This window comes from Acanthochromis polyacanthus, chromosome 6 (genome assembly GCF_021347895.1).
Source record: "Acanthochromis polyacanthus isolate Apoly-LR-REF ecotype Palm Island chromosome 6, KAUST_Apoly_ChrSc, whole genome shotgun sequence".
Taxonomy (NCBI): domain Eukaryota; kingdom Metazoa; phylum Chordata; class Actinopteri; family Pomacentridae; genus Acanthochromis; species Acanthochromis polyacanthus.
In genome coordinates, this window is record NC_067118.1 from 22,504,716 (window position 1) to 22,532,378 (window position 27,663).

General features: G+C 39.6%; 2 protein-coding genes and 1 non-coding gene across 8 annotated transcripts in view; 2 read left to right on the forward strand and 1 right to left on the reverse strand.

Moving 5' to 3' along the window:
* tpd52l2b (tpd52 like 2b) overlaps nt 1-4,375 on the forward strand; it is a 31,523-nt gene extending 27,148 nt beyond the window's left edge. For all 6 annotated transcript variants that reach the window (XM_022195770.2, XM_022195771.2, XM_022195774.2 and 3 more), the window contains one exon: nt 755-4,375. In XM_022195770.2, the coding sequence (XP_022051462.1) occupies nt 755-841 (87 nt within the window). In that variant the 3' untranslated portion in view covers nt 842-4,375. The remainder of the gene's footprint in view (nt 1-754) is intronic.
* A 1,149-nt stretch (nt 4,376-5,524) lies between these two features.
* trnae-cuc (transfer RNA glutamic acid (anticodon CUC)) lies at nt 5,525-5,596 on the reverse strand. The gene has a single exon. It is a non-coding gene; the product is annotated as a tRNA-Glu (tRNA).
* Nucleotides 5,597-8,262: 2,666 nt separating this feature from the next.
* ppdpfb (pancreatic progenitor cell differentiation and proliferation factor b) lies at nt 8,263-13,820 on the forward strand. The gene is made up of 5 exons (XM_022195777.2): nt 8,263-8,441; nt 9,626-9,721; nt 11,507-11,584; nt 12,879-12,972; nt 13,322-13,820. Exons 2-5 carry the CDS (start codon nt 9,667-9,669, stop codon nt 13,434-13,436), a joined length of 342 nt encoding a protein of 113 aa, XP_022051469.1. The 5' UTR covers nt 8,263-8,441; nt 9,626-9,666; the 3' UTR covers nt 13,437-13,820.
* Nucleotides 13,821-27,663: the final 13,843 nt, after the last annotated feature.

A 27,663-nucleotide genomic window follows, 5' to 3' on the forward strand; every position in this document is an offset into this window, starting at 1 on the left:
AGGCGTATTCCAAACCTGGTGGTGGGTTTGAAAGGCATGTTTTCTTTTCTTTTTTTTATGTAAAATCACACAGTTTGAGCCCAAAAAAATGTACAAACTTAAAGAATCCAACGGTCTGTGAACATATCTTACGATGTACAGGAAAACTGACAGCGATATTTCATTAAAATCATGATTATTCTATGTTTCATTTAGAAGTCCATGTAAAAATAATTTTCATCAGTTTCTGTTGAAACAAAACACACTAATAATTGTGTCATGTGACAGCATAGTCACATGACTAAAATGTAAGGACTTCTTGGCTGAACTGCAAAAGTGGATGAGAAGAGAGACTGAGGGGAAAAAGTAAAACATGCATAAAGAACAAAATGATGCAACCTGGCTCAACAACAGAATACAGATGAGCAAGTTGGAAGATACAATCTGCATGGTGAAATATCTACAGCTGATGAGCAGAGTAGTGTGAAAAACCTGTAGTTTGTAAAAATCTAAGAAGTGAAATACATGCTAAATATGTTGGGTTTTTTGTAAAATAATCTGAAGTTTTTTCTTATGTCGTACTGTACAGAATATTTATTTTAGTTTATTTGTCTTTCTGTCTATTTCAATCAAAGCAAATACTCAGTTGATGCAGACGAGTGTCTTGATCTGGTTAAATTGAAAATCTCCAGGAAACACAAACTGATGAGTCATGCATTCACTCGTCCAATCAATACCTCTCATCTGTTTCCTCTCTCCCCCCTCTTCTCGTCAGTATAAGGTCGTCGGCCCCAGAGGGAACGGGGACGCCGTCAGCTCCCCCACCGACACCACCCCCACTCAGGAGAACCCACCTTTCTGAATGCTCCCCACCTCCTCCTCCTCCTCCTCCTCGCTGCCACCTTCCTCACGACACTTAGACTGTACTGTTACCACCTCTCATCGCAGAGTCAGCTCAGACCTTTGACTCTCCACCTCAGCGACTCGCCGCCACTCGTTTGCCCCGAGGTCTGTAAACGGCAGCAGGCAGAAGTGAAGGACTCGTGGTGTCTGAGGTGTCAGCTTTTCCCTGCCAGCCCCATCACCGCTGGTCTCATGGCCTCCACTCTTCTGCCTCGCTGCTGACAAAAATGTTTTGTTGATGTCTAAACCTGAATAATTTACCAACCTCGCTGGGTGACATCACTGCCGCCTGCCTCCACGGTCTCCCGATTAAAAATCCATTTGTTAGTCCAAATAAGTTGACACTCCTCCTTTTTAAACAAACTTGGCTAAGTAAATGGCTAAAAAGGCATTGAAAGATGTCTCAAACTCTGCATCTTTAATTTTGGAATTGAGATTTCTTGACACACTGGTTGTTTGAGTGGGAGTCTGATATCTAAAAATTTACTCTGCAGGTGTATTTAGATTATTATTTTTTTGCTCCCAACTCAGAGTTTAGTGGCTAGAGTTTGTTCAGACTGAGGGTGGAGGAGGATTTTACGGGCATAATATAAATGATGGTGTATTTGCTGGTTAAATCTACTATTGTCGTCTTCTTATTTCTGACTACTATCATCTACTTAAGTGATGCATTCACACTGTGAGCACGTGCCCCGCCTGTTTCTCAAACTTATATCCGGTTTGTTTCACAGCTCTGCGGCTACATCGCAGGTTTAGCGGTTTGACTTGGGAAGGGGGGGGCCAGGATCCAGGACATCTCCTCCTGCTACATGCATGTGCATATCTCATCTCAGTTGTACCATACAAACCATGCAAACACGGCCGAGGTCTCGCCCTGAAAAAACCCCAGGATGTAAAAACAGAAAAAAAACCATTTTGTATTATAAACTATTTTACACTGCTTTGCATAATGTTTTTACATAACTTTTATCAATATGTATAAATATATATGAATAAATATATTGTCACCGATACTGCCAAGTGGTAGTAATCCGGTTGGGAGGATGGAGGAAAAAAATAAAAGCGGCACAGGGAGGCTGAACAAACTTTAAAAATGGGGGAAAACAAAGAAACACTATGGGTCAGTTTCACAGATGTCACTTCTTTGTCTGTCGGGAGTTGGGTTTTTTTCTGTTCAAAGTACATTTTGGGTCAAAAATAACGTTTGTGAGACTGACTCATGAATGAGTTGCAGCGTTTTTGTACCTGTCCGGGCACAAGACGAATCAGACCGAGGTGGGAAGGAACATAGTCGACTGGTTTCAATCAAGAAGTCAAACTACTGCTGCTTTCGAATGGAACTTGTGAGCATGTAGACGCTACTGGGGCTGATAATTTAGCAAGCTAACGACTATAACATCATGCATATGCAGAACAGTTTCCTCAGATATATAAAAGTATGAAGAAAAAATAACAAAATCTAAAGTCTTTTACTATTTACCAAGAAAGGACCTCTACCATTTCTGGAAATGGCTACAAACTTATTTCAACTGCTCTACAGGGTTGTGAAAAGAGAGGCTGTGTTCACGGGGATTCTTAAAAGCGTGAAAACCCTCTGAAACCACCTCGACTGTGTTTCTTGGTCGCCCAGGTTTGGCTGCTGCTCCCTTCTTTTTGTTAACAATGTGAGACGATGCTTTGCTGTGTACACTACCTGGTGAATGTCGACGCTTCTCTATCGGCCTTACTCACTTTTAATGGCTCACCTCTTAGTATAATTTAGCTGGTAGAAAAGAAATGGCTGTTTTGTTCCGTCTTTGTTCTGTTTTTGTTCATTTTTTTGATTTAAGTCGTTACAGACTGCTTTGAGTGAAGGAAGGGGGAGTAAGCTTGAAGACATTTATGGTGCGTTCTAAATCCCATGCTTTCTTTGTCTTTTTCCGTTCAGCTGCTCTTGCATAAAGTACGCATCCAACTCAGACTTCGTCGTAGAATTGCGGCTTAAGCTTTGACCATCTTGCTTAGAGAACCGTCAGTCTGTAGTGCGAAACGAGCTATCGCGCTGGTTTTACAACACACTGTGACCGTTGCTGCTGTGCAAAGGATTGTGGGTCAGCATGACCAGCTTTCACACTGCATCATGCAAACAGATGTAGCAGACATACTGGTATTTTTGCCATATCATTCATTCTTTTTCTGCCATACCATACAGTATGGGTCTTTGAGCGCACCCTTAAAGTCTGACGGGCCACAATTTGTTTCATGTCACTGTCGTAGCAGAAACTTTACAAACGCACTCCTCTTAACACACGTTGAACACCACTAAATCGCACACACGCTGCATGAAGCCAAACTAACACGAAACGCTCTTACCCTTGTGAAGCCTGCACCGCCTCAGAAACCGTGACAGTTCCCTGGATTGTGTAGCACTGTCACTTTTCTCCTGAAATAGAAGTTGTATTCTTAGTTTTCGTTTTTCTGTTGTAGTGAAATTTCCCAACAACAACAAAAAAAGTGCACTACTACCAAATATTCTCCTGCAAACTTGCCAAATTTGGCTTAAACTTGTTGGTCTTCAGCCATTACTGCAGTTTTTTCAGGACATCGCAGGCATATTCACCTGTTAAAACAACAGAAACATGTTGACAGGTGTTTTATTGTGGGATCAGAGTCATACCTTTAAACATTTTGGAATGATCTGCCTATAAAACAGCTGAAAATTAATGAAACAGAGGAATGTCTAAATGAAAAAGTTGGACTACAATGAACAAATGTGAAAAAAAAAATCGATTTATGGACTCGACTTCCTGTCAGACTGCTTCAAAACTGTTGCCAGTGTATTCAAAAGTGTGGGTTTTTTTGTTTTGTATGTTTGTGTTGATCATTTTGGTAGATAATATATTCCTGTTAGCTGATTTATTATGTTTTCCCCTCAGTTTGAAGACTTCAGAGAGGATTTATTATTTGTTGTTATTAGTGCACCATCAGTTTAAACCAGCTTGCCAATATTTAAATATCTGTTACAGAATCTCTTTCTGTCTGCGTGTCTCAGCTTTGCCAAAATGAAAACTCTCGCACACTTCAAGAAATGCTCATTTGAAGTCATTTATTTTAGTATTGGCTCCTAAAATCATCTGTGTTTTCTTGTACAAAGTGAAGAAATTCATTGCGTGTGAGGAAAAATATGATTTTTAAGACTGAAATAAATGACTTTTCTTGCAGTGTTGCTGTTGCCTAAACGCTTCAAATCAGTTTTTGGAGACTGATACATACAAAAGGGTGATTTATTTTGGGTGCCAATGGGAAGTGCAGCACATGACCAGCCTGCTCAGAGCCGCCGCCGAGGCTGGAGGACAGTAGAGTACTTATAGCTTTATTTAGATCCGGGGCCTAGCTGATGTAGATTGTTAAAAGGGATCAGATTTGGAGGGTTATGGTGAATGAATTAAAAGCATTTTTTTGGTTTTTGTTGTATATGTTTGGATATCAATAAAGCATTCCTTTAAATGAAGAAGTGGTTTGTGGTCAATATATAAATCTGTCTTTGGTAACACTATACTTTTTCTAATATTGCGGTCTATGGTTTATTTGGGTCAGAGCATCGAAGGACCCTATTGAAACCCGAGGGTTTCATTTTCTTCTTCACTCTTTTCAAACTCCACTTTGGCGGCTTAAACATACCCCAAAACGCATCAAACTTTGCATGCACATCAGGACTGCCGAAAAATTTGATATTTTATGGGAGTTGTGCACGTGTGGCAAAATGTCTCCATAGCGCCACCTGTAAAATTGAAAAAGTGGTCATTAGGCCAACTGCCATGATGTTTCATCTACAGCCACAATATTTGGGGAGCATATGCAACACATTAGGACACATGAAAAAGTCAGTCACGGCCAAGCCTAAACCCAACAGGAAGTTGGCCATCTTGAATTAGCGGTAATTTTTTTCTGATTTAATAACTCGTCGGGGATAAGTCCGAGAGACCTCAAATTTGGAGCAAGCTGGGGGTGAGACTAAATCCCTGAAACTCCATACTAGAGTGTTGGAATGGAGGAAGCTTTTAAAGTGGAAACATCTTTAAGAACCAAAAACAAAACCAAGTGTCCTCTATAGAAGCACTTAGGACTTGTTTTCAACATGATGGAGAAAGTCATTGTTCTCATCCAGTCAGGGAGTAAGTCCAAAAGGTCTGGACTGCTGACCAGGACCCACTTGTGGTGCTTTCTTTGCGTCTCATTGTTAAGGTGCCCACCTTCCCTTTTGTCCCTTCTTGTTTTGTATGGCCATGAATGGAAAAAGTTATCAAAATGCTCTGCAAAAGTCTTAGGGCGTAGAAATGGCCAGGATATGCTGTGTAACTGCCCTGAACATGCTCCAATCAGTCTCACACTTTACATGTATGATCAATGATCAATGTCCTGCCCTGATCACATTCACATGCTGATTTAAAGCCATAGTCATAGTGCCGCCTCCTGAATGGGAGGAAATGCTCTAAAACTAGACTGTACATGCTCTGATCTGCTTGAAACTTTACATGTGTGATCAGAGACCAATCCTGATTACATCCACAGCCACCTGACGAATGGGCAGGAGTGGAGTTACGTTGCTGATTTGAATAAATGAAATGCTGAGTGAGTAGTCTAGTTCTGAGCAAAAAGGAAGTTCCCTGACCGGGAATCGAACCCGGGCCGCGGCGGTGAGAGCGCCGAATCCTAACCACTAGACCACCAGGGAAGGTGTCAAACAACGTAACTTGTGCACTTAAAATCCGTGAAAAGTCATGCCAGTGTAATGTTCCTGTGTTCATAATATCTGAAAATAAAAAACTAACTTTCGTTACGAAAAAGCGAAATAAGTATTAAATAGTAATATTAATTAATAATTAATTAATATTAAATTAATTAATAAATGATTACTTGATCTTATCGCGAGATTAGATGAGAACGTATTTTTTATAGTGTATGTTGTCGTGGCCGTGGTTAAGGCGATGGACGAGAAGTCCAATGGGGTTGCCCCGCTGAGGTTCGAATCCTGCCGACAAGGACGAATTTTGCCACAACAGTTTTGTCCATGTTCCCCACAAATATGACAGTGGGGGCAGGCTCAGCTATAACAGTGATTCTATAGCTGCACACCATTTAATTTGTCTTATTTTCCATGATTTACACAAATATATTCAAATCTTTTTAGAGTTTTATTGAAAAGCAGTTTGGCTTATCAGCACTAATGGTACAGGAGAAGAGATATAGAAAAAGTTGGCATATAAAGTCCCAAAACACAATTCCCCAAATAAGTGACCAAAAATAATCAGAAGAAATTTGATGTCTATGTTGCAGGCAAAAATCTGTCCATAGTCTAATGATAAGTTATAATATGAAGTCTAATTATTTCAGCTTACAGTAAAACAAGAAAATGTGTTGACCTGCTGACATTTTGTTTATTTCTTCAATGATTAGTGAGGTCATGTTCTATATGTAGTTTCTAATGATTGTTTTTATTATGGATTAATTTCCTTGATTACTTTGGGTAAGATTTTGTAAATGGAGACAATTCCAATCACAACCACTCACTTTAGACAAACAAGTATATTTTGAAAGTAATGTCGTTGTCTCCTGTATGCAGACAATAAGCGAGGTAGTTAGCCATCAATGCTACCTCCATGCTCTGCTTGAATTTTGTGCTAGCTGTTTCTTACGTTTTGCTCTCAGAAGCGAATACTTAAGTCAGCATGTCAACAACATCTGACGAACTATGCTTGTGATCTTGCTGGTGTGTTTTCTGTAAATACATTAGAAAATGAATTATCATGTAAAGTATAAATACATATTATTGATTACATTTTACCAATGCACACATCACACATAAATCCATAAAATGTCTGACAAAAAACTGTTTTTTATCGCAAATAAGCATTTTTTTAAAAATCAATGTTATTTTCTAAATTATGTTGATGAAACTACTGCAGTTCTTTAGTTTTACCACAAGAGGACGCAGCTTGCAGGCTGGTGACTTCAGGGACACACTGGTTAGTGTCCTTTGATGGAGACTACAACTGGGCTGAACAACAATGTGGAAAGATTGAAATGTCGGCAATCTGTGGTTGTTTACTCAGCAAAACTCAGCAAAAAAAAACAACAAAAAAAACAATGAAAAACAAGTTGCTGTAGTTGATGAACAATTTTGATAAAAATGGTAAAGAAGCTGCTGAATTAACCCTCAGAACCACAAGCGCTCATTTGTGTTATAGTCATTTTTTCCCTGCAACCATGGCTAGGAGTAGAGAGAACTCAAAAAATTGTTTTCTGTGCAGTATGACACAGTTCTAGTACCATAAATGAAATAAAAAGAAATTATGTATTTGTTTGACCAAACCTGAATAACCTGAAATCTATCACAGTTGTTACCAATGCTGGAAAAACATGTCATAGATATTTGACTATTTCATTTTTTTTTTCCAATCTCTATGAATTCAGTTTTTCACATTACTCTGCACATGAACTGTAGAGAGATATTTCACCATCCTGAATTCTTCCAAGAACTTGCTGATAACTTGTCCATTTGTTTACTGTTTTTCAGCCATGTTGTGCTTATCTTATTGATCCAGTATGTGCTATTTCCCGCTCAGTCTGTGTTGTCGTCTATTCTCTGCTCGGTGCAAATAAAGCCTGCAGTTTACACAAAAACTGGAATATTTGTCTTGTTCCTGCCGGTTGTGGCTGAGACACTTGTGGCTGAAAATAGTTGCTCTTAAAATATACTTTTGAATTATATTTATGGATTTAAAGGCTCAGAAGGTTTCAATTCTGCCCAAAGTATCTTCACACAACCTGTGATTTTGGGATAAAACGGGCAGAATCACTTCGCATACACACAGACACAGAAAAAAAAAATCATTTTTTGATTTTATTTAGAGGAAAATATATGGTAAACAGTTGTGTTAATAGAATAATAAAGAATAAAAAGATGCCAATACATGGACTACCAAATCCTGTAACAATGCCACTAAACTAAAATATTTTTTTGTTTTTGAAATGTGCAGTACAAATGAACCTGTCTTCCTCAAATTAAATTGGAATTATTCCACAGCAGAGGACGAAGTGACCACATAAAGATCAAAAATCTGACATTAGGTCAAAGAAGAAGGAGTTTAGAAGAAAGAGGTGGCTTCTGTCTCAAATTATAGAGTTTTGCTTGAACAGGAAACCTCTATGCAACCAAAATGGGCAAATTCAGCATTTATTTCAAGATTTCCAGTAAAGTACTACTGATAATTATTCACCAAGTCTCTTCAGAATTGGGACAAAATGCTGCATAATGGAAAGTTTGGTTCAGACGGGGGAAGTAGGCGGGGTTATATATATTTTGCCCGCCCCTCACTGGTCACGTCACCGACTTTCTATATAATGCCGAGCCGACCGTTAGCTCCAACAAGAAGCAGCGTCGATATCCGTTCGGACCTTGGAGGGTTACATTTACCCAACACTTATTTTCAAATGGGCCCCGTCGCCTAGCGTTTACTCCCCCAGCCTCGCCGACTGAGTTGAATTGGGTGCTACTGAACACCAAGCACATCCTGAAGGTGAGGCTATGCGATGCGGGTCAGAAAATGGTGGGTTTTCGGTGCTTAGGGGGACGAGCTAACAATGCTAGCTTGGTACAATGGCAGCTACTGAAGGACTGTATGCGAGTCTTTGTTTGGGGTTAGAAAGCTGAAAGGTTGGAAGAACAGGCGTCTTGTTTGCTTTCTTCTCTCGGTGCAGTGCTGTTCGCATTCCCAGAACCCCGACGGTCAGATATTTGCGGCGGCGTTGACACAGAAACGGCAGTATTGTTGTTAAAACAGTGTTGGAGTTGGGTTTTGTCTTGGAGCTAAATATCTTCAGTTACGTTTAAAAAAAAATCATCCACTTGTTTCTGTTAGAATAGTCTAAGTATACTCACATTCCCTTGTTTTATGGTCTTGTCTCACTATTTCTGGTGACAGGGAATAACGGCAAAATGTCGGTCTGCTGCAGAGACTTCAATGTAAACAAGACCCCTGCAAAACATGGTCGACGTCATGTTACTGTGTACGTGCAGGACGAGTCCACGGCACATGAAGCTGTCCTTTAAGGAATGCATTCAATATTCACGTTTTACAAATGATGGCTAAACATCTAATCGTCATTCACAGTATTTCTTTAAAAATATATTATTCATCCCTGATGCGTTTTGATTGTGAGACTGATTTATTGTGCATTTAGTGTTTTGTCTTTTCTTTGTTCCTGCTGCTTTGTTGTTCTGTTGGGGTTAGGAGGATATTTTCTCCTGTTTTTTTTATTTGTTTGTTTAGGTCAAATTTTCTGACCTATTATTAGCGTTGAATAGTTCACCGGTGCTTTTTGAAGATGTCACTTATTTGTTAAAAAAGAAAAAAAAACAACTCCAGAGTCGCTCTTTTAAAAGAAATGTTATTTAATTGGAAAAAATGGCTAATGTCGATAATGGAAACAACCTTTAAATTTGATGTCTGGATTTTGAATTTTTAGCCGAAAAGTAATGCAACAATACATATTAGTCTTATTTTAAATAATAATAAAACTGATCTGTGGGCTGTTTGTTTGACATTTTTCACTTCTTTCGAGGATTCTGTTGATCAAATGTTTAGCACAGTGACTTACAGTTTAGAACCACGTGTGAGAATTTGCCTGGAAACGACGCCTCTGTGCTTTGGTTAGTGATGCAACGCAGCCGGGTTTTAATCACGCCGTATTTCCTCTGCAGGTTTCCATCAAGCACACGGTACAGAGACCAACAACAGAAGAATGGCAGCTATTCCAGCAGGCGGTTCTCTTGTGGCGACCACTGACTACTACCGAAGTGAGTCTGTCTCTGTATTGAATCACTTATCACACCAACACACAGGGCCAGTAAAACTATTTCCTCTTGTTAGGTGACTTTCTATTACACAACTCTTGGAGTTGCAGTACGCTCCCACTAGATGTTACAGTGTCATTAAAGTGACTAAAATTTAAATTGTAGTGACTGCATATGGGGGTTTTCTTACTTGGAGTACTATATCTTTCAAAGCAAGTCAATATATGTCTTGCCTATAAAAAATATTGTATTTATCACTTTTAGGTTGAGGTCGATATGCTCTCGATCAACTAAATCCTCATTGGTCCATCTAACAACAGCAGTTTAATTTGTCTGTGCAGGTTCTCATTCATCCAGGTCATGGTTATCCAAAGTAGTTTAAATCAATCCACTGGACTTTAAGAAAGTTCCTTGAAGACGTTTCACCTCTCATCCAAGAGGCTTCTTCAAGTTCTGGTGAGGTGTGTAAAGCGGCTATTATTCCAACGACCAATACTAAAACTCATTGACTACTCAACGATGGTCGTTGTATTGGTGGGGGTCGTTGAAATGCACAGATGTCACTGAGCCCTCTTGTGCTAATGGTGGTCATTAGCATTTGTCTGCTGAGTAGTTCTTTTGGGGAGTTTTGAAAGGATGGTTTGAGAGAGGCGTGAAAGAAGACATCCATGTCAAAGTAGAGAAGCCGTCTCTGAATGGGGGGGGGGGTGATCTGCGACATTATCTTTCGCCAATTTACAATCAGGTCCTTTCGAAACTCCCCAAAAGAACTACTCAGCAGGCTCATACTAATGACCACCATTAGCACACGAGGGCTCAGTGACATCTGTGCATTTCAGCGACCCCCACTGATACTCACAACGACCATCACTGAGTAGTCAGACGAGTTTTGGTATTGGTCGTTGGAATAATAGCCCTGAACACACCTCACAGAGGTTTAAAGCTGAGGCAACACCAAGCACCACCAGAACTGAAGAAGCCTCTTGGATGAGAGGTGAAACATCTTCAAGGAACTTTCTTAAAGTCCAGTAGATTGATTTCAACTACTTTTGGAGAGCAGTTTAAATTATTTAAAATGCTGCAAACTCTAGCTTTCCATTTTTATTCCTGATTTATTTAGGCTTAGAAGCGGGTAGAGTGAACTCATAGCATTGTGAACAGTTCACTTCATATGATTTGAGTCAACAAGATTTATTTTCGTAGACTAGAGCTTTAATTCAATTAGGACGTAAAAAAACACAGAGAAATTATCTTAATAGTACCTGCAAGTGACACATTTTCCTTCTAATGGGTGGAGGATCCAACCCCGCATCAGTTTAAAGTAATGCTGAGTCCTGTCAGACTGTAGTCTTGTGTGGGTAGTTGGATTTGCACAGTCTTTGTCCTTATGTTTCACATAGGTTCACACACAACTCAGTCACAGCAGACAGGAAAATAGTTATCTTATTTGTGGTGGTATGCATGCATGTGCTGTGTTTAGGTTCCCCAGAGTGCCAAATAGACTTGTAGCCTGTCTCAGTAAATCAAATCAAAAGCATGCATTACAGCTTCAGAGGTGCCCCTCTGGCTGTGGTTGCATAACCAGAGGAAAATGGATTTTAATTTCCTGGCCCTGTGAATACCCCTTTGCCCATCTCAATTTTGGATCAGACAGATATTATGTAAGACTATTAAGGTCTCCCTTTGGGTGAGTCCATGCATAAATGATTCCACATGAAGGAAAAGAGTTCCTCTCCACCTGTTAAATTTAACCCTTCAACTGTTTGTGCTCACTCTCCCTTCCTTCAGGGCGCATCGGCTCTACGTCCAGCAGCAGCTCTTGCGGCAGTTCGGAGTACAGTGGGGAGGTCATCCCTCACCATCCAGGTGAGTGCTTGTACAGGTGTAAAAGACGAACAGTGTGCTCTGAAGTGACAACCACAATGGTGCGTTTGTGTGTCAGATCCAGATGTTGTGTTTGAGAGGGTTTTTTTTGTAGCTCGTCCATTCTTTCCTGAGCTTGGACAATGGTTTCATATGCTAATGACCTTGCTTTGTCTGCGTCACACCCCTTGCTTGTCGATCTGGTAGTATTGCTTCAGTTTCAGTAATCCAAGGATTGCAATGGTTTGAGTCAGCTGTTGACTCAGACCACACAGTTACAGTGGTTGAGTCATCCTGGACTAGTAGTTTCCTGTCTGATATGTCCAGTATTTCTTCAACAGGCTACCCTCATTATTTAGTTCTCTGGTTAGGATTGAGTTGTCAGTCCTAAAATAAAAACTACCTCACCCTCATCACACGTGTGCTCAGTCCCTCATGTGCCACTAAGACTCTTAGCAGCAGTTAGTCTGCTGAGTTCAGCTGTAATCCAGGTTTACTGAAAAACCATCTGGCACAGTTTAGCACTGATTCTGACTCATATTTGTGTTAACATGTCTGTTTTTAAACCCCAAGACACTATATCAGGCTGCTAAAACAGTCAAATACTGACACACTTTCTCACAGTATTGAAAAGTAGGTCAAAGGGCATGTGCAAACATGCAGCTCAGTACACATGCTTTCTAAACTGGGTTTTTGTCCCTCTGTAATAAGTTGAAATATAATGACGCAAATTGGCATGGGGGTAGTAAAAGTATAAATATAATAATGACAATTAAAACAGGGTGTGCCCCAAACAGATTTCACTGATATTTATAAATATATATTTCTAATCAGTGGTTGATATTTCTATATATATATTGGCATTTGCATGCACACATGTATGTTGACCTAAAACCTAATTGTGGCTCACAGCAGTTCTAAGTATAGATGCCTGTATGTAAATGCAGCTGTCCAGACATTAGCTATGTGACAGTCATTTTGACACAGAGCCAAACACGAGTCCTGAGAGGAGAAACCAGACTCGTTTCTCCCACAGAGTGTCGCTGATGAAACACACACGCAACTCGAACACATACCTTCCAGTCTTGCCGCTGTAATTAACCTGCACTCCCGGCACGTACAAAACATCAAATTACTAATTTAGGTGACACATGTGCCCTGAAGGTTTCACATTAGACAAACGAGAGACTCTTTAAGGAGGAAAACTCCTCTGAGCTCTGGAAGAACAAAGAACAGAAGGTATGTGAAATGGTTTGATCAACGTGAAGCCTTATATCCTTACTGCTTGGCTCCACAGGGCTCCCCAAGCAGGACTCTGGTCACTGGTGGTCCAGTTTCTTCTTTGGGAAGCAGCCTGGGATGACCCCACTGACTGAAGAGGCACAGCAGAAGTAAGTATATTTACCCCCACGCATACATGTGTCTATGTGTGTGCATATTTATTTTAGGGCTGGACCCAAATATCCGAATATTCGTTCCCTACGGTGGTATCCGAATATTAATTTTGGTATCCGAATATTATGTCTGCAGCAGCTTTTATCTGAATTAAACTGTCTTAATGTGAAAATTCACAGTACTTTGTCTGTTAGCGGCAGCAACATACAGCTTAACTTTAGCGGGAAATTTTTATTTTTTTGGTGACGTTTCAAACTTACTTGACAACGAAATGGAAACATGTCTACACACTCTCTGCCATACATCAGAGGTTGCTTTGCTAATGGCTGTCTTTGTCTCTGCCAGGGCGGGGGTCACAGGTGTGGTGACGAATGGTCAGATCACCTGCGTTGCCAGGGAGATGGTGATGCAACGGCAGGCGAGTGAGAGCAGTGACGCAGGAAGTCCCACCTCCTCCTGATCCTGCCGTCTCACTCCAGTCCACACCGCACCTCGGGGGATCCAAACCAACGACCAACACTAGGTGACGGGAGGATGTCCCGTTTACAACCTTATTAGTTGTTTTTTTTATATGATTATTGTTATTATTATTCATTGTAGTATAGGCTGCCTTACTTGTTTTTGTTTCCCTGTGTTTTTTTATTGACAACCAAAAAAAACTGAAAAAAAAAAAAAAAAGCAGATGATGCAACCAACAAGATCCTTTCTTTTGTAACATTTGTAATGTTCTCTGTAATCTTGTATTGCCTAAACACTGTGGTGCATACACGTCCACATGCCTTTGTTAAACATTTTTCACTTTGTCACCTTGTGAACTGCAATAAAGTAGACTCTTGCAGCCTAATGCTCTTTGCTTTTATTCTTTTCATGCACTAAAATTAATGCAAAAATGTGCCTTCATTATTACAATACAGGCTTAATTTGTCTCAGTGCACACGTCATTTTCTGTGGTTTTTATGACTGTCGCTCTTTGTGTAATTTGTCAGTTTGCAGGGTGATGTGGCCGTATCTGCAGGTTGAAATAGCCCTATAAGGAGGTGAAAGTGTCTGTTTGTCAGGGAGTGGTTCTCTGGTTTTTGTACAGGGCTATTCCAGGAACTGAGTAAACACTGAAACAGCACTTCATGTCCTCCAGCTGCTGCCGGTGAACTCGGCATGCAGTTGTGTAACTTTGTCATGCTGTCCAAACAAACACCTCACTGGGAAACTGAGTCCAGCAGTCTCTATGGATAGAAACATTCCTGCACAAATTCGACTGGTCACGACTGAAAGGTTTCCACTCCCAATTGGTTTCAAATAATGTGTTGGATTTTTTTTGGGAGATGGCCTGTGTAGGCCCAGCTGTGGCTGGTCGGAGAACTTGTTACAATCCAAATGCTAGGGTCAGCTGGGTGAAACAAAAACAACCAGATGTAATTGCTTAGGTAAATCAATTTATAGCCAAGTGACAGAATAAACACAAAAGTGGTTAAAGGCAGGAAGTCAGGGCTGATGGACGTTGCTAAATCAAAGAACCAAACGAAGGCTAACAGAGTTCTTAAACTAGATAAACAAAATCAACACTTAGCCAAACCTGAACACAGTAGCAACACCCACTACAAACAACAGAAGCTAATACAAATAAAAGTAAAGTGCACATATTTAATTAAATAAAACTGGTGCCTCAAAACATACACACATGGACAAAATTGTTGGTACCCCTCAGTTAAAGAAGGAAAAACCCACAATTCTCACTGAAATCACTTGAAACTCACAAAAGTAATAATAAATAAAAATTTATTGAAAATTAAATAATCAAAATCAGCCATCACTTTTGAATTGTTGATTAACATAATTATTTAAAAAAAACAAACTAATGAAATAGGGCTGGACAAAAATGATGGTACCCATAACTTAATATTTTGTTGCACAACCTTTTGAGGCAATCACTGCAATTAAACGATTTCTGTATTTGTCAATGAGCGTTCTGCAGCTGTCAACAGGTATTTTGGCCCACTCCTCATGAGCAAACAGCTCCAGTTGTCTCAGGTTTGATGGGTGTCTTCTCCAAATGGCATGTTTCAGCTCCTTCCACATATGTTCAATGGGATTCAGATCTGGGCTCATAGAAGGCCACTTTAGAATAGTCCAACGCTTTTCTCTCAGCCATTCTTGGGTGTTTTTGGCTGTGTGTTTTGGATGGTTGTCCTGTTGGAAGACCCATGACCTGCGACTGAGACCAAGCTTTCTGACACTCGGCAGCACATTTCTCTCCAGAATGCCTTGATAGTCTTCAGATTTCATCGTACCTTGCACACTTTCAAGACACCCTGTGCCAGATGCAGCAAAGCAGCCCCAAAACATTACTGAGCCTCCTCCATGTTTCACCGTAGGGACAGTGTTCTTTCCTTCGTATGCTTGGTTTTTGAGTCTATGAACATAGAGTTGATGTGCCTTACCAAAAAGCTCCAGTTTGGTCTCATCTGTCCAAAGGACATTCTCCCAGAAGCTTTGTGGCTTGTCAACATGCATTTTTGCAAATTCCAGTCTGGCTTTTTTATGAGTTTTTTTCAGCAGTGGTGTCCTCCTTGGTCGTCTCCCATGAAGTCCACTTTGGCTCAAACAACGACGAATGGTGCGATCTGACACTGATGTACCTTGGCCTTGGAGTTCACCTTTAATTTCTTTGGAGGTTGCTCTGGGCTCTTTGGATACAATTCCAACGATCCGTCTCTTCAATTTGTCATCAATTTTCCTCGTGCGGCCACGTCCAGGGAGGTTGGCTACTGTCCCGTGGGTCTTGAACTTCTGAATAATATGAGCCACTGTTGTCACAGGAACTTCAAGCTGTTTAGAGATGGTCTTATAGCCTTTACCTTTAAGATGTTTGTCTATAATTTTTTTTTCGGATGTCCTGGGACAATTCTCTCCTTCGCTTTCTGTTGTCCATGTTCAGTGTGGTACACACCTTTTCACCAAACAGCAGGGTGACTACTTGTCTCCCTTTAAATAGGCAGACTGACTGATTATGAGTTTGGAAACACCTGTGATGTCAATTAAATGACACACCTGAGTTAATCATGTCACTCTGGTCAAATAGTTTTCAATCTTTTATAGAGGTACCATCATTTTTGTCCAGGCCTGTTTCATTAGTTTGTTTTTTTAAATAATTATGTTAATCAACAATTCAAAAGTGATGGCTGTTTTTGATTATTTAATTTTCAATAAATTTTTATTCATTGTTACTTTTGTGAGTTTCAAGTGATTTCAGTGAGAATTGTGGGTTTTCCTTCTTTAACTGAGGGGTACCAACAATTTTGTCCACGTGTGTACATTATTTTTTCACACACACACATACATACATATATATATATATGCATCTCTCTCTATTAGGGCTGTCAAAATTAACATGTTGGAACAGATTAATCCATTATCATGATTAATCTGATTCAAAATGTAAACGCAATTAATGCACCTGCAGCATAGAAAGACTCAAAATCCCTGAAATGTCCTTAGTAATGCATTTCGAGTAGTTTGTCCTAATAGACTTACTGTCATGCATGCACAAATGGGCAGTTCATCCGGTAGTGGCAGAACCAAGCAATTCAAAATGGAAAAAAGTAAACAGTAGGGCCTGACTGATTTGAGGAGTAATTGGCCACCCCGTGTGCCCGCCAAAATTTTTGTTGGAAATTTACATTACTGATACTCCGAGGACATCAGACACAGTCACACAGAGAAACATTAGACCTCACACTGAAATGGAGTTACAGCACAGTGTCTTGGACAGGATTTATTTTCAAAGCTACATGTGTAATGCTAAATCCATGCCAGAGCAGACCTCATTAGCACTTCCGCTAGGTCGGCTAACTTCCAGTCACTCCATCGATGCTGTTGTTGGTAATAGAGCCAGAATATATATGAATTTTCATTTGGGGTTGACAAAGACAAGAACAAAAATATTCAGAGCAAGCGGAGAAGCTAGCTAACACTTATTACCTCCGCCAGGAGGTTATGTAATCACCGGAGTTTGTTTGTCTGTCTGTTTGTTTGTTTGTCTGTTATCAGCATAAGTCAAAAAGTCATAGACGGATTTTGAGCAAATTTTTACAGGATGTCCGGAAGAGCAAAAGTAACAATCGATTAGATTTTGGAGGTGATCCGGATCACCGTCTGGATCCAGGATTTTTTTTAAGGACTCTGTACAATTTATTCAAAAAGCAGCGTTTATTTCAGTGACCTTGCCTTGCTGTTTTCTAAGTACGTTGTTCTTTCTACATCTCTTAGTTCCTGCAGTGCCAACTTTTTTTTTTTACTGTCAGTTGGGTATCTTGATGTTGTTTTGTTGTTCTTATTTTATTCTTAAAGAAGTCTAGTAATTATCTGGTTTGCAGCTGTACATTTATTGACCTCAGTTTTCTTGCAATCTTTGGAGCTGCTTTAGTTGGAAATGACAGCTCGTTTTCAGCAGCACATGAGAATTTTGTTTTGTTTGAGTGCAGAAATGTTATCATCATCATCACTCTTAAGTATCTTCTGTGCGGAGCTGCTGTGTTTCTGTGACATGCGACTTTTGTATCTTTTAGGATCTGTCTTCTCAGGAAAGTTTAATAAACTCACATATCAAATGAGTGTGATGTAGTTAGCTTTTACACAAACTTGGCCGCATTCTTTGTAGCAGAGATCCATCGTCACAGTTCTCATCAGTTTAACACTGAAGTATGTTGATGACATTTCATTCAACTTTGATTTAGTTGTTGTTTTTACTGTACTATGTATGATTTTATTAATGCATGTATTAATTAATTCCACATGGACATGTGTAAGATTATACCTTTTGATTGATCTAGGACATTATATTCTAGATGTCTGAGAAAGCATTCTACTGCACAAGTCATGTGCTGAAATATCTGTGAATGTTTTACAAAGTCCCCATGACTTCTTCCTCTTTTCCAGTGTCCTTATTTTGACACAGTTTAAGCTTTTCAGTGCCAATCGGAAATGGTGCCTGACACATTTACATAAGGGCACTTCTAGGGAGTTTTACAAGTGTTGCAGAAGCACTGAGAGCTCTGCTTCATTGCACAAGTAAGGGTACATTTTGATTTAAACAGCCTTAAAACATTTTTGATCACACTTTGTTTGATATTGTTTAAACAAAAGCTACTAGACAGCTTCAAGTGTGTTCACTTCCTTCCACCAAGCCTGTTTTACATGTATCCTGGAACAACTAACACAGTCACACCGAGATATGTGATCTGCTGACATATACACTATGTGTACTTTGTTATGGGTAGATGGAAGTGTTCCCTCATCTGAGACACTTGACTTATGCCTGTTTTACAAGTTTTGTTGGCTTTAAAGTGAAAATATAATAATTTCTTGCAGCATTGTCTAAGCTTTGCTTTAGAACATTTCTTTCCCACCTTGTTTCCGTCTACACATAGGAGATGATGACGATGCAGAAAGCAAACACCGTCTAACTTTCTCAGCTTTTTGTTCTCCATAATTACAATTCCACAAACAGCCTTTATCATTCGACTTGAACAAGTTTTCCTGACATGCGGAGAAAAATCTCCCTGCTGACTGTAGAGTATGACAAATCCTGACACAAGGATTTTCCCAGCTGACTGTTAAATGGGTTTGTGTAAGCCCCCGCTATCGCCCATTCACCCCCACAGTCTCTCTGTGTGTCGCTATGAAACAGAGGAAAGACAAACAATGAGCTACGCTGCTGCAAAGTGGCCCCTCTGCATGACAGAGATGAAAGGCTGAAAAGAGGATTTGTTCTGCGGTTCATTTGTCCCTCCACGCTGCAGTTTTTCCAGGTCACTGGGTGCTCGGAGGGTCGGTGAGGTGGGAGTGAAGGAGACAATATTTGATTCTGTAACTATCAGTACCTTTAGTCACTTGTTGCCAAGTTCCGCCTAACATCTGGCTCCTTTGGAAAACTCCTTCTGGTTGAAATGAAATCAGTTGCGATATTATATTAAAAGTACAGCTACAGCTATATTATGATAATTATCAATTTATTTTATGTATGAATTATTAACAAAAACTGAGAATGTTTTGTTTTACTCCCAAACAAGACTGCAAACATGTTCATTTTAATTAGTTAAAGTAATATTAATACTATTTTGAGTGAAACACACTGTAGTTTCCTGTAATGGACTTTAAGGTTCAAAATGTAATTTAGATCATAATAGACAAACTAAATACAGTTACAGGTCAAATCAGAACTTCAGCACTAGCTTGATTGATGGTATCTAGTTTACTTCATCCTTTATTTATGCACACTTGAGGGTTTTTTTGGTCTTCTTTAAGGTCATTTAACATCATAAACTACTACAATACAAATGAGGACATAAAAAAAACATTTATTAATATAAAATATTCACCAAGTCAAACAGGACAGGTAGGTAGATGACAGCTCTCTCTGTGCTCTCGGTGCTGTGGGTTGGAAGGAGAAAAGCTTTGCAGGCACAAAGGTGGTTATGTAACTTCTCTGGTGTGTCCAGCAGGATTACAGAGCAGATTTAGGAGTGATGATTTCAGCTGAGGTGGAGTGTTTGAACTTGTGATTTAAACAACTGCCATCCGCCAGAAAAGAAACTATTTTTGCCAGGATTTTTAGGAATAAAATGTGAAAACCTCCAAAATGTCGATAGGAACAAACTGTAGGGTTTGGTGTGTAAGTGGTGCTGAAGTGAAGATTTCTGGCTGACTATCTAAGGAAAAATAATTTTGGAAAACTCACATTTTTTATTGGAAATCAGCATATCCGGGCAAAAAATTTAACAAATCGAAATCACAGTGAAAATTCCCCAGTTCATTACTTACATTTATTGATAGTGCACAATACCTGACAGTATTTTATGTTGCTAGATGATAACTATATAAAATATTATTGAACTTTTTTCTTACTAAAGTGGCACACAGAATACAGCCATTACTGCATGACGCTGACTACAGTGAACAATTATATTTTCACTCAGAAAAAAAATGAAAAGCCACATGATTTAACTATGATCAAAGTAGTTCCTACACTAAAGTCAAACAGAGTGCATTTTAATACCTGCACGTTTTTTTTGTAGAATAAAAGATTTCATGAGATATTCCATAGCTGAGAAGCACATTACTACCATCATCCAACATGTTGGATTCCCAGTGCAATTTTTCCGGGTAACAACTAGGAATAAAAGCTGCAAGCAGTCCTCGTATCCTTGCTGGTCGGCAAATCCACGCATGTCCACCAGGTGGCGCTGCGACCGACAATGCACTTTGGCCTATGGATGTCATCAGGACTGGACTCTGATCACACCAGTGATGGTCCTCAGCATGAACGTTAGATCAGTTTGACCCAGAATCTGATGTTTGCTCTCTGTGCAAGTTTGAGCTCCACGACTAAACAACAGATGTGGACCTGCAAGTGGTCAGAAGAGGACTTGCAAGGAATATAAAGTGTGGCTGGAGAGCTTGGAGCAGTGTACCTCTGCACAAGAAGCCTGTTTGAAAGGGGATGGTGTCACCTCTAAACTTCTAGATTGCACCTCTTACTATAAAGTCAAGATTAGAGAGAAAAAGGAGATGATTTGAGATGAAAAGGTTTCATCACATCCTAGAGTTGGACTGTCATCCTAATGAGCCTCCACTATACATAACAGACACCAGGAACCAATCAATAGGAGATTATTCATTAGTACTATGTTTAGTGATTGAACAGAAGATTAATTGGCATCAAGTTCCATAACTGATTACTTATTTATACATGGTTCTATCTTCTGAAATGTGAATATTTGCTAAAAAAAATAGATCCATGAGGTGTTGCTGAGCATAAAGCGAAACAACACTCCCTCATACCTACACATTTAATTTGAGAGTGGTCCTAATGATTCAAAGCAAACAATCTTACAAAAATAAATTCCTATATTTATACACTATTGGCCCACTAAAAATAATCACTTCGCTAAGGTTTCGTTTTTGGACCAGTTTCTATGTTAGAATTTTACCTCTATTTCACGAAAGAGCAGAAAATATTGCACATCTTTACTAAAATACTACTTTTTTGATTGTATGTGGCTTCAAATTTCATATTGCAAACAAAAGTCTTCACAGCATCAACAAGCTCTGATGTTAAACATCCGGTACTTTTACCACAATCATATTAGTGTGTCTTTGTACTTGAGCATTTGTCTGCTTCATCAGTGCTTGTTCACCTCAAGCAGGCTGTCAAATCCTGAGCAGCCCAGAGAGCAGAGGAATGGAAAGTCAAGTTGTCCTGATTTCAAAACTTCCTTTCAGTCAATGACCCAACGTGGTGCGCTTGTTTCGTCTACTTGACACGCTGGTCTGCAGGGATGGTTGGTTTGGAGGTAGAGCCCTGAGAGGGGGAGGAGGAGCCCAGAACAATGTCCACCTCTAGTCCTTTGGTTCCCATGATGCCTGATAATACTGGAAAGACAGGAAACACAAATGAGGTATAAAAGAATTTCAAAATACCTTATTGTAAAGGCCAAATTTAGAAGGTGTTTAAAATGATATGAAATTTGCACACTTGAACGCCAAATTGTGATTCTTGTGATTATATTCTTTATATGTGAATGTGTAACCACTGTCTAAAATCTAAAACACTGTTTTAAAGGAATGTTATGTTTAAAAAAATACACCATTTAAACTGAGCCAGAACAGAGAGAAGTGTCAGGTTTTTGACTATTGATGACTTTATCCCACGTCTTATTACAACCCATTAAGGTTCAGCGGCCCGAATACGGGTCGCTTTGAGATGCGCTAAAGTATTTCGCTTAATTGACCGACTCTGCAAACCCGATAATACAAACACTATACACCGATGGAAAGCTTAGATTCTCATGAATCCGGCGGTATAAACCACTTTCATATGTAATTCCCACAGCGGATAATATAAACACATTTGTCCGACAAACAACGAATATCCATCCATCCTTTCTCTGTACACGGCTTCAACGTACATAGCGCGACTCACATTTGCCGGTTCATTATTACACACAGATGAAAATATTCTACAAAAAACGGCCATAATCCAACCTTGGACATCCAGACGAAACAAGCCACTAAAATATTTTGTCCAAAACATATCTTGAAGTCGGTACATAATCCACGAATCGGTCGTTTTCGAGGAAATGCACCTCGCGATGTGCGTCCAATATTCCCTGTATTTCTCGTCATATTTTTATTTACAAATAAAATATTGGCGATTTTTTGTACTGAAAATGGCTGGAATTGACTGTACCTTATAGGGCTACAGAATGCACAAATCGTTTGCTCTTACCAGGTTTGATAAAATGTCAAGCAAATTTGTGCTCCACTTAAGAAATGTAAAGCCGTTATTGCCTCAACTGTAACTGAGACTCTTCAGCTGAACTGCAGGCTGTGTTTACACAAAGCAGGTAGGAGGCAAGTATGGAAACTCTTTTAATATCAAATTGCACCACAGAACGCTACAGGAGGTCTTTCCTACCCGAGGCAGTCAGACGATACAATTCCTCCCCATTCCGCAGAAGGGACACATGATCAGCAAACTTTTCTATGTGCAACAATACCATAGACTCAAGAGCTATGCATCTGTTTACTCTATCTCAGTTCATTTTCTGGTAATCTTTTCTCATTTTTAGTATTAGTATACAGTTTAGACCCTGTTCTTTTGGTATCCTATTTTATTTTTTCTAGACATTTTACACACTTTAGACACACTGTGACACTTCACACAAACACTTTTAGAAACTTACATTTTTTACTTCATATTCTTTGTTATTTATATTTTAATACTATCCTCCATGTAATTGTGTATATTCCACTAACCTTTGTTTATTGTTTATTGTTTGTTGCACTCTGGCAAATTAATATCCTCCGGGATGAGTAAAGTAGATCTTATCTTAAAAATAAAGTGTAAAATACCTATAAAATTCTATAATATTCCTATTGTCATGTGTAGTGCCACAATTTTTTTATTTTTTTTACCAATACTAGTGACACATATGGGCACTTAAAATATAAAATGCTAGAGTAGTTGATTCCAGTTTTCTTTTTCGAATTTTGTAAAATCGGTGTAATTTTAAATTTAAATGTCTGCATTTTTTGTTTGTTTTTGTTTGTAAAGTTCTCTCTACTTTCATTGAGATACAAAACATTGTACCGCACTCAAAAATGAGCCCATGGTGACTTAAACTGTTAGAGGAGCAAAAAACGCTCAGAAACAGGTTCACAGTGTTTGTTTATTCATCTTTCAGTAATGACAGTTAAATACTGCAGTAGCCAGCTGATTCACAAAAATACAGCCTCTTTTTGTCGATGAAGGAAACGTTTTATTCGTGGCTCCTTTTTAAAAATGTCTTTAGTATGAAAGAATGGAGTTTAGACTGAGAAACAGGCCAGAGAAATTTAGAAGGTGCTGATATTCAGAGTTACACATTGCTAGTTTTGATCTTTTCATGGAATGTATTGACAGCAAAAGAAAAACAAGCCAACCAAAAATGTAACATCGTTATAGTTTAAATGGAGACTAATTTAAAACTGATAGTGTTCTGAAACATCTTGGAGAAAAGCTGCACTTAATCTGGTAGTAAAAAAACTTCAGCGTCCAGTTGGGTTTTAAGCAAAGTCCTTCTAGGCAGCTCTCACCACTTTACAACCATCTTGGCTGGATCCCCAGTCAGTTATTTTAGGCTCCAGTATAAATGACTGGGAAGAGGGTTGTAACTGCAATTTCAATGGTCTCCAAGACATTAACACAAATATGGTAATGTTTCTTCAAAATAGGGTTTACAAAGCATTTTCCACCGCATCATACTATATTATTTCTGCTACACAGAGATTTATGACAATTTATTGAATCTTTTCCTGGTCCAGAAGATGATTGGATTCTGAGGGAGAGGTCAAGGTTGGTGGATGAATGGATTCTCCCTTTACTGATTTCTGACTTAGATTTCTATTCAGGATTCTTTAAGTGGGCATTTTCCTCTTTTATAACATCCGTGGATTAAACCTGCCTGTGTCAGAATCAGAATCAGAATCGGTTTTATTGCCAAGTAGGTTTTTACACTTACAAGGAATTTTCTCTGGTGCTCTTGGTGCAAGTACAGATAAAATAAAATAAAAAATAAAATAGTAAGTAAAGAGATGTAAGAAATATGGATAAAATAGACAAGGAATGTACAGTTACTAGTCAACAGAGCTGATTGGCAGTGGCACGGGCAGTGATTATCAGCGATGCAGCAGAGGGGAAGAAGCTGTTCTTATGGCGAGAGGTTTTAGTCCTGATGGACCACAGCCTCCTGCCTGAGGGGAGGGGTTCAAAACGTTTGTGTCCAGGGTGAGAGGGATCGGCCAAGATCTTGGTTGCATGCCTTAAAAGCCTAGAGGTGTACAGAACCTGGAGAGATGAGAGAAGGCAGGTTACATCTGATCACCTTCTCAGCAGAGCGGATGATGCGCTGCAGCCTGCTCTTGTCCTGGGCGGTGGCTGCAGGGTACCAGATGGTGATGGAGGAGGAGAGGATGGACTCTATGATGGCCGTGTAGAAGTGCACCATCATAGTCTTTGGCAGGTTGAGCTCCTTCAGCTGCCTCAGGAAGTACATCCTCTGCTGTGCCTTCTTGGTTATGGAGTTGATGTTCATCTCCCACTTCAGGTCCTGGGAGATGATGGATCCCAAAAAGTGGAAAGACTCCACGGTGAGCACTGTGGAGTCAGAGAGCTTGATGGGAGCAGGGGGGGCTGTGTTCCTCCTGAAGTCCACCACCATCTCCACTGTCTGCCGGGCGTTGAGCTCCAGGTTGTTTCTGCTGCACCAGGTCACCAGGTTGTCTACCTCCAGTCTGTAAGCAAACTCATCCCCATCAGAGATGAGTCCGATGAGGGTGGTGTCATCTGCAAACTTCAGGAGTTTGACGGACTGGTACCCGGAGGGCCGCATTTTGCTTGTGTGAGGCTGTGAGCAGGATATTGAGTAAGCTGCAAAGGTTTCAGGTGTTCACTTTCTTATCCATCACACAATCATGCAACAGAGGGTTTGGCTTCCACAGAGTTCTGATTTCTAATGTCTGGGATGCACGAAGAGACAAAAACCTACCCATAGTTTGATGGAAAACAGTCAAGTTCACTTAGGGGAGAAGTGGTGCTGCTGTGTTTTTATTTCATACAGTTTTTGTCTGTTTACTGCAGTTTAAAGGAAGCTGAGTGATAAATACAAACTCCATGGATATATATTAAAAAGCACCCTCACTTTATTTCAGTGTCTAAACCTTTTTCACAGAGCTGGATGTGTTCATGTGCACAACCATGTCTTTGTAAAAGCTGCATGCACCTGACCGACTTCCTTATTTTTGCACCAACGCCACAAAGGTCTTAAAGTTCAAAAAATGACTTCACTGGTAATAAATTGCACAATTTAATTTCAAATTTGCACTGTAAATGCTAATCATCATGTATGATTTCTTTACAACTTTGTAGGTTTAATGTTATTTTCCACAAATTACAATGTGCATCCATGTGAGTTTCCATAATTTCATCTCTATTTTCCACCTAATGTAGTGCATCTATGTTTCAGAAAAGTATCCTTATTTTTTATCTGTTCTTGTGCTTTGTGCTCAGCTTTCTTTTCCTGCTGAAGGAAACTTTTACAGCTACAGCATGCAGTGATATTTTAGACAATAGTGTGCTCCCAACTTTGTGTCAGCAATTAAAAGAACAGTCTCTTCATATTTCAACATGCACAATGCCATTCCTCAAAAAGACATGACTTTCCCAGTTAGGTGTGGAAGAATCTGCGTGGCTTGGACAGGAGCCTGACCTTAACCCGAGCTAACAGCTTTGGGATGAACTGGAATGTCGACCTCGAGCAATGAGTCGCCTCATCTGCCAACACCGCGGCTGGACCTCATTAAATATCCACAGTTGAAAATGAAGTGCAAAGCTTTAACTGAAATGTGCGCTCTACGGACTTTGTGCATGCAACTTATATGGGCTTACCAGGAAGTGTTGCCATGGTGATTAAATTGGAGACTTGTTTCTGTTTGTGCGTGGCAGAGTCGCTCTGACAGCTGAATGTGGATTTCATCAATTCTGAACTCGAGGGGAAACCTGAAACTGAGAGACAGTGACGTGAACTGTACAATATCACTACCTCTGTATTTGTGCCTCATAAGATTCCATCAGCAGTAATTTCCAAGCTGCTGCTCTGCTTTGTTAGCCGCAAAGTCGTCTGACAAATTCCCCACAAACATGAGTTAAAAACGAGAGCTTTGCTGTGAGGTTGGCTATATTTTTTTTATAGAATTTAAAACTACTTCCTCCTCACAGAACATTTACACAATAAGAGTATAAATATAATACATAATAAGAGTTTCTTCAGCTGCTCTGTGCAGTAAAATATCCACCGTGTTCATGTTGCACTTTGTTTAATATACAGACTGACGTTTTTCACATTAGACGTTTAATAGAAACATGGATTTTTATTGGAGTTGGACTACTGACTTCAGTACTAAGATCTCTTTTTTCATTTACTGTAATCATGGCAATCGGAAAGAAAAAATGAATGAGCAAAGACTTTATATTTTTGGGCTTCACCATCCTTCACTCAGAGCTCACTGCTGTTATCTTCTTGCTCTGCCCTTTGTTGAGATCATCTAATAAATAGAGTGTGACGGTGTGACGGGTGACCATGGGTACTTTTCATGGTTTTTTTTTACCTCCACAGTGAGTCATTATCTTCTTGATCCAAACTCACCACACTGGTAGAAACACTTAACACTTTTTTACTATTTTCTGATATTTTATTGTTGAAATCAACAATGAAAACAATCATTACTTGCAAACATACAAAAAGACTTTTTTAAATTTGTGCTACATGTTGACAGGCTTATTGCTTTTACTGTAGAGAGACTTTAAAATCCTTAACCAGATAACATACCAGTTGAACAAATTGAATGAGAGCAAATGAATAGTTGTTTTTGCTGTGGCAGTGTGAGTTCATCCTGCAGAGTCAAAGGTCAAATGTTCAGAGAGTAGTGCTGATTTTCTGAAAAATCGCTTAGTCCGACAGTTTGCTGCTACCTTCACCCGAGCACGAAGGGAACACATGCTTTAATCGCATCACCTTCGCTCCTGCACTAATATTTGCTTCCTCTTTGACTCAGAGGTCGAAGCCAGGATTTAAAAATAAGGTTCGTTGTGTGTTTGTGCAGTCTAACCTCTGTAGAAGTGGTTGCGGGCGAGCAGACAGGCTGGAGAGTTGACGCTGGTCATGGTGCTTCAGATATGTGAGGTCATCGACTTACAGGGTCAGCATCCTAGAGAGACAGAGAGAGAGAGAGAGACAGACAGACAGACAGACAGACGTCAAACCTAAGAGCTGACGTTCAGCAGATAACTCAGATGGCAGTTTTCATTTTTGCCTGCCACTGGGTTACTTTTAAAAATCACCAAAATACATAAAACAGAAAGAAGCGTCAGATTCTCAACTTTACTTCCGGTCCTTGAGTCTTTGTTTGTGATGTGCTGTTCTGTCGACAAACTTAAAAATCTAAGCCTGAAATTGTTATATTTCATCAAAATCATTTTATTTAACATGTCTGACTAAACATCTGTTGACACTTGGAAAAGACGTAAACAATGATTCCAGGGCTTTTTCTTCATTGTTTTGTAAGGTACCGTAAAACGGGGCTATAAGGGA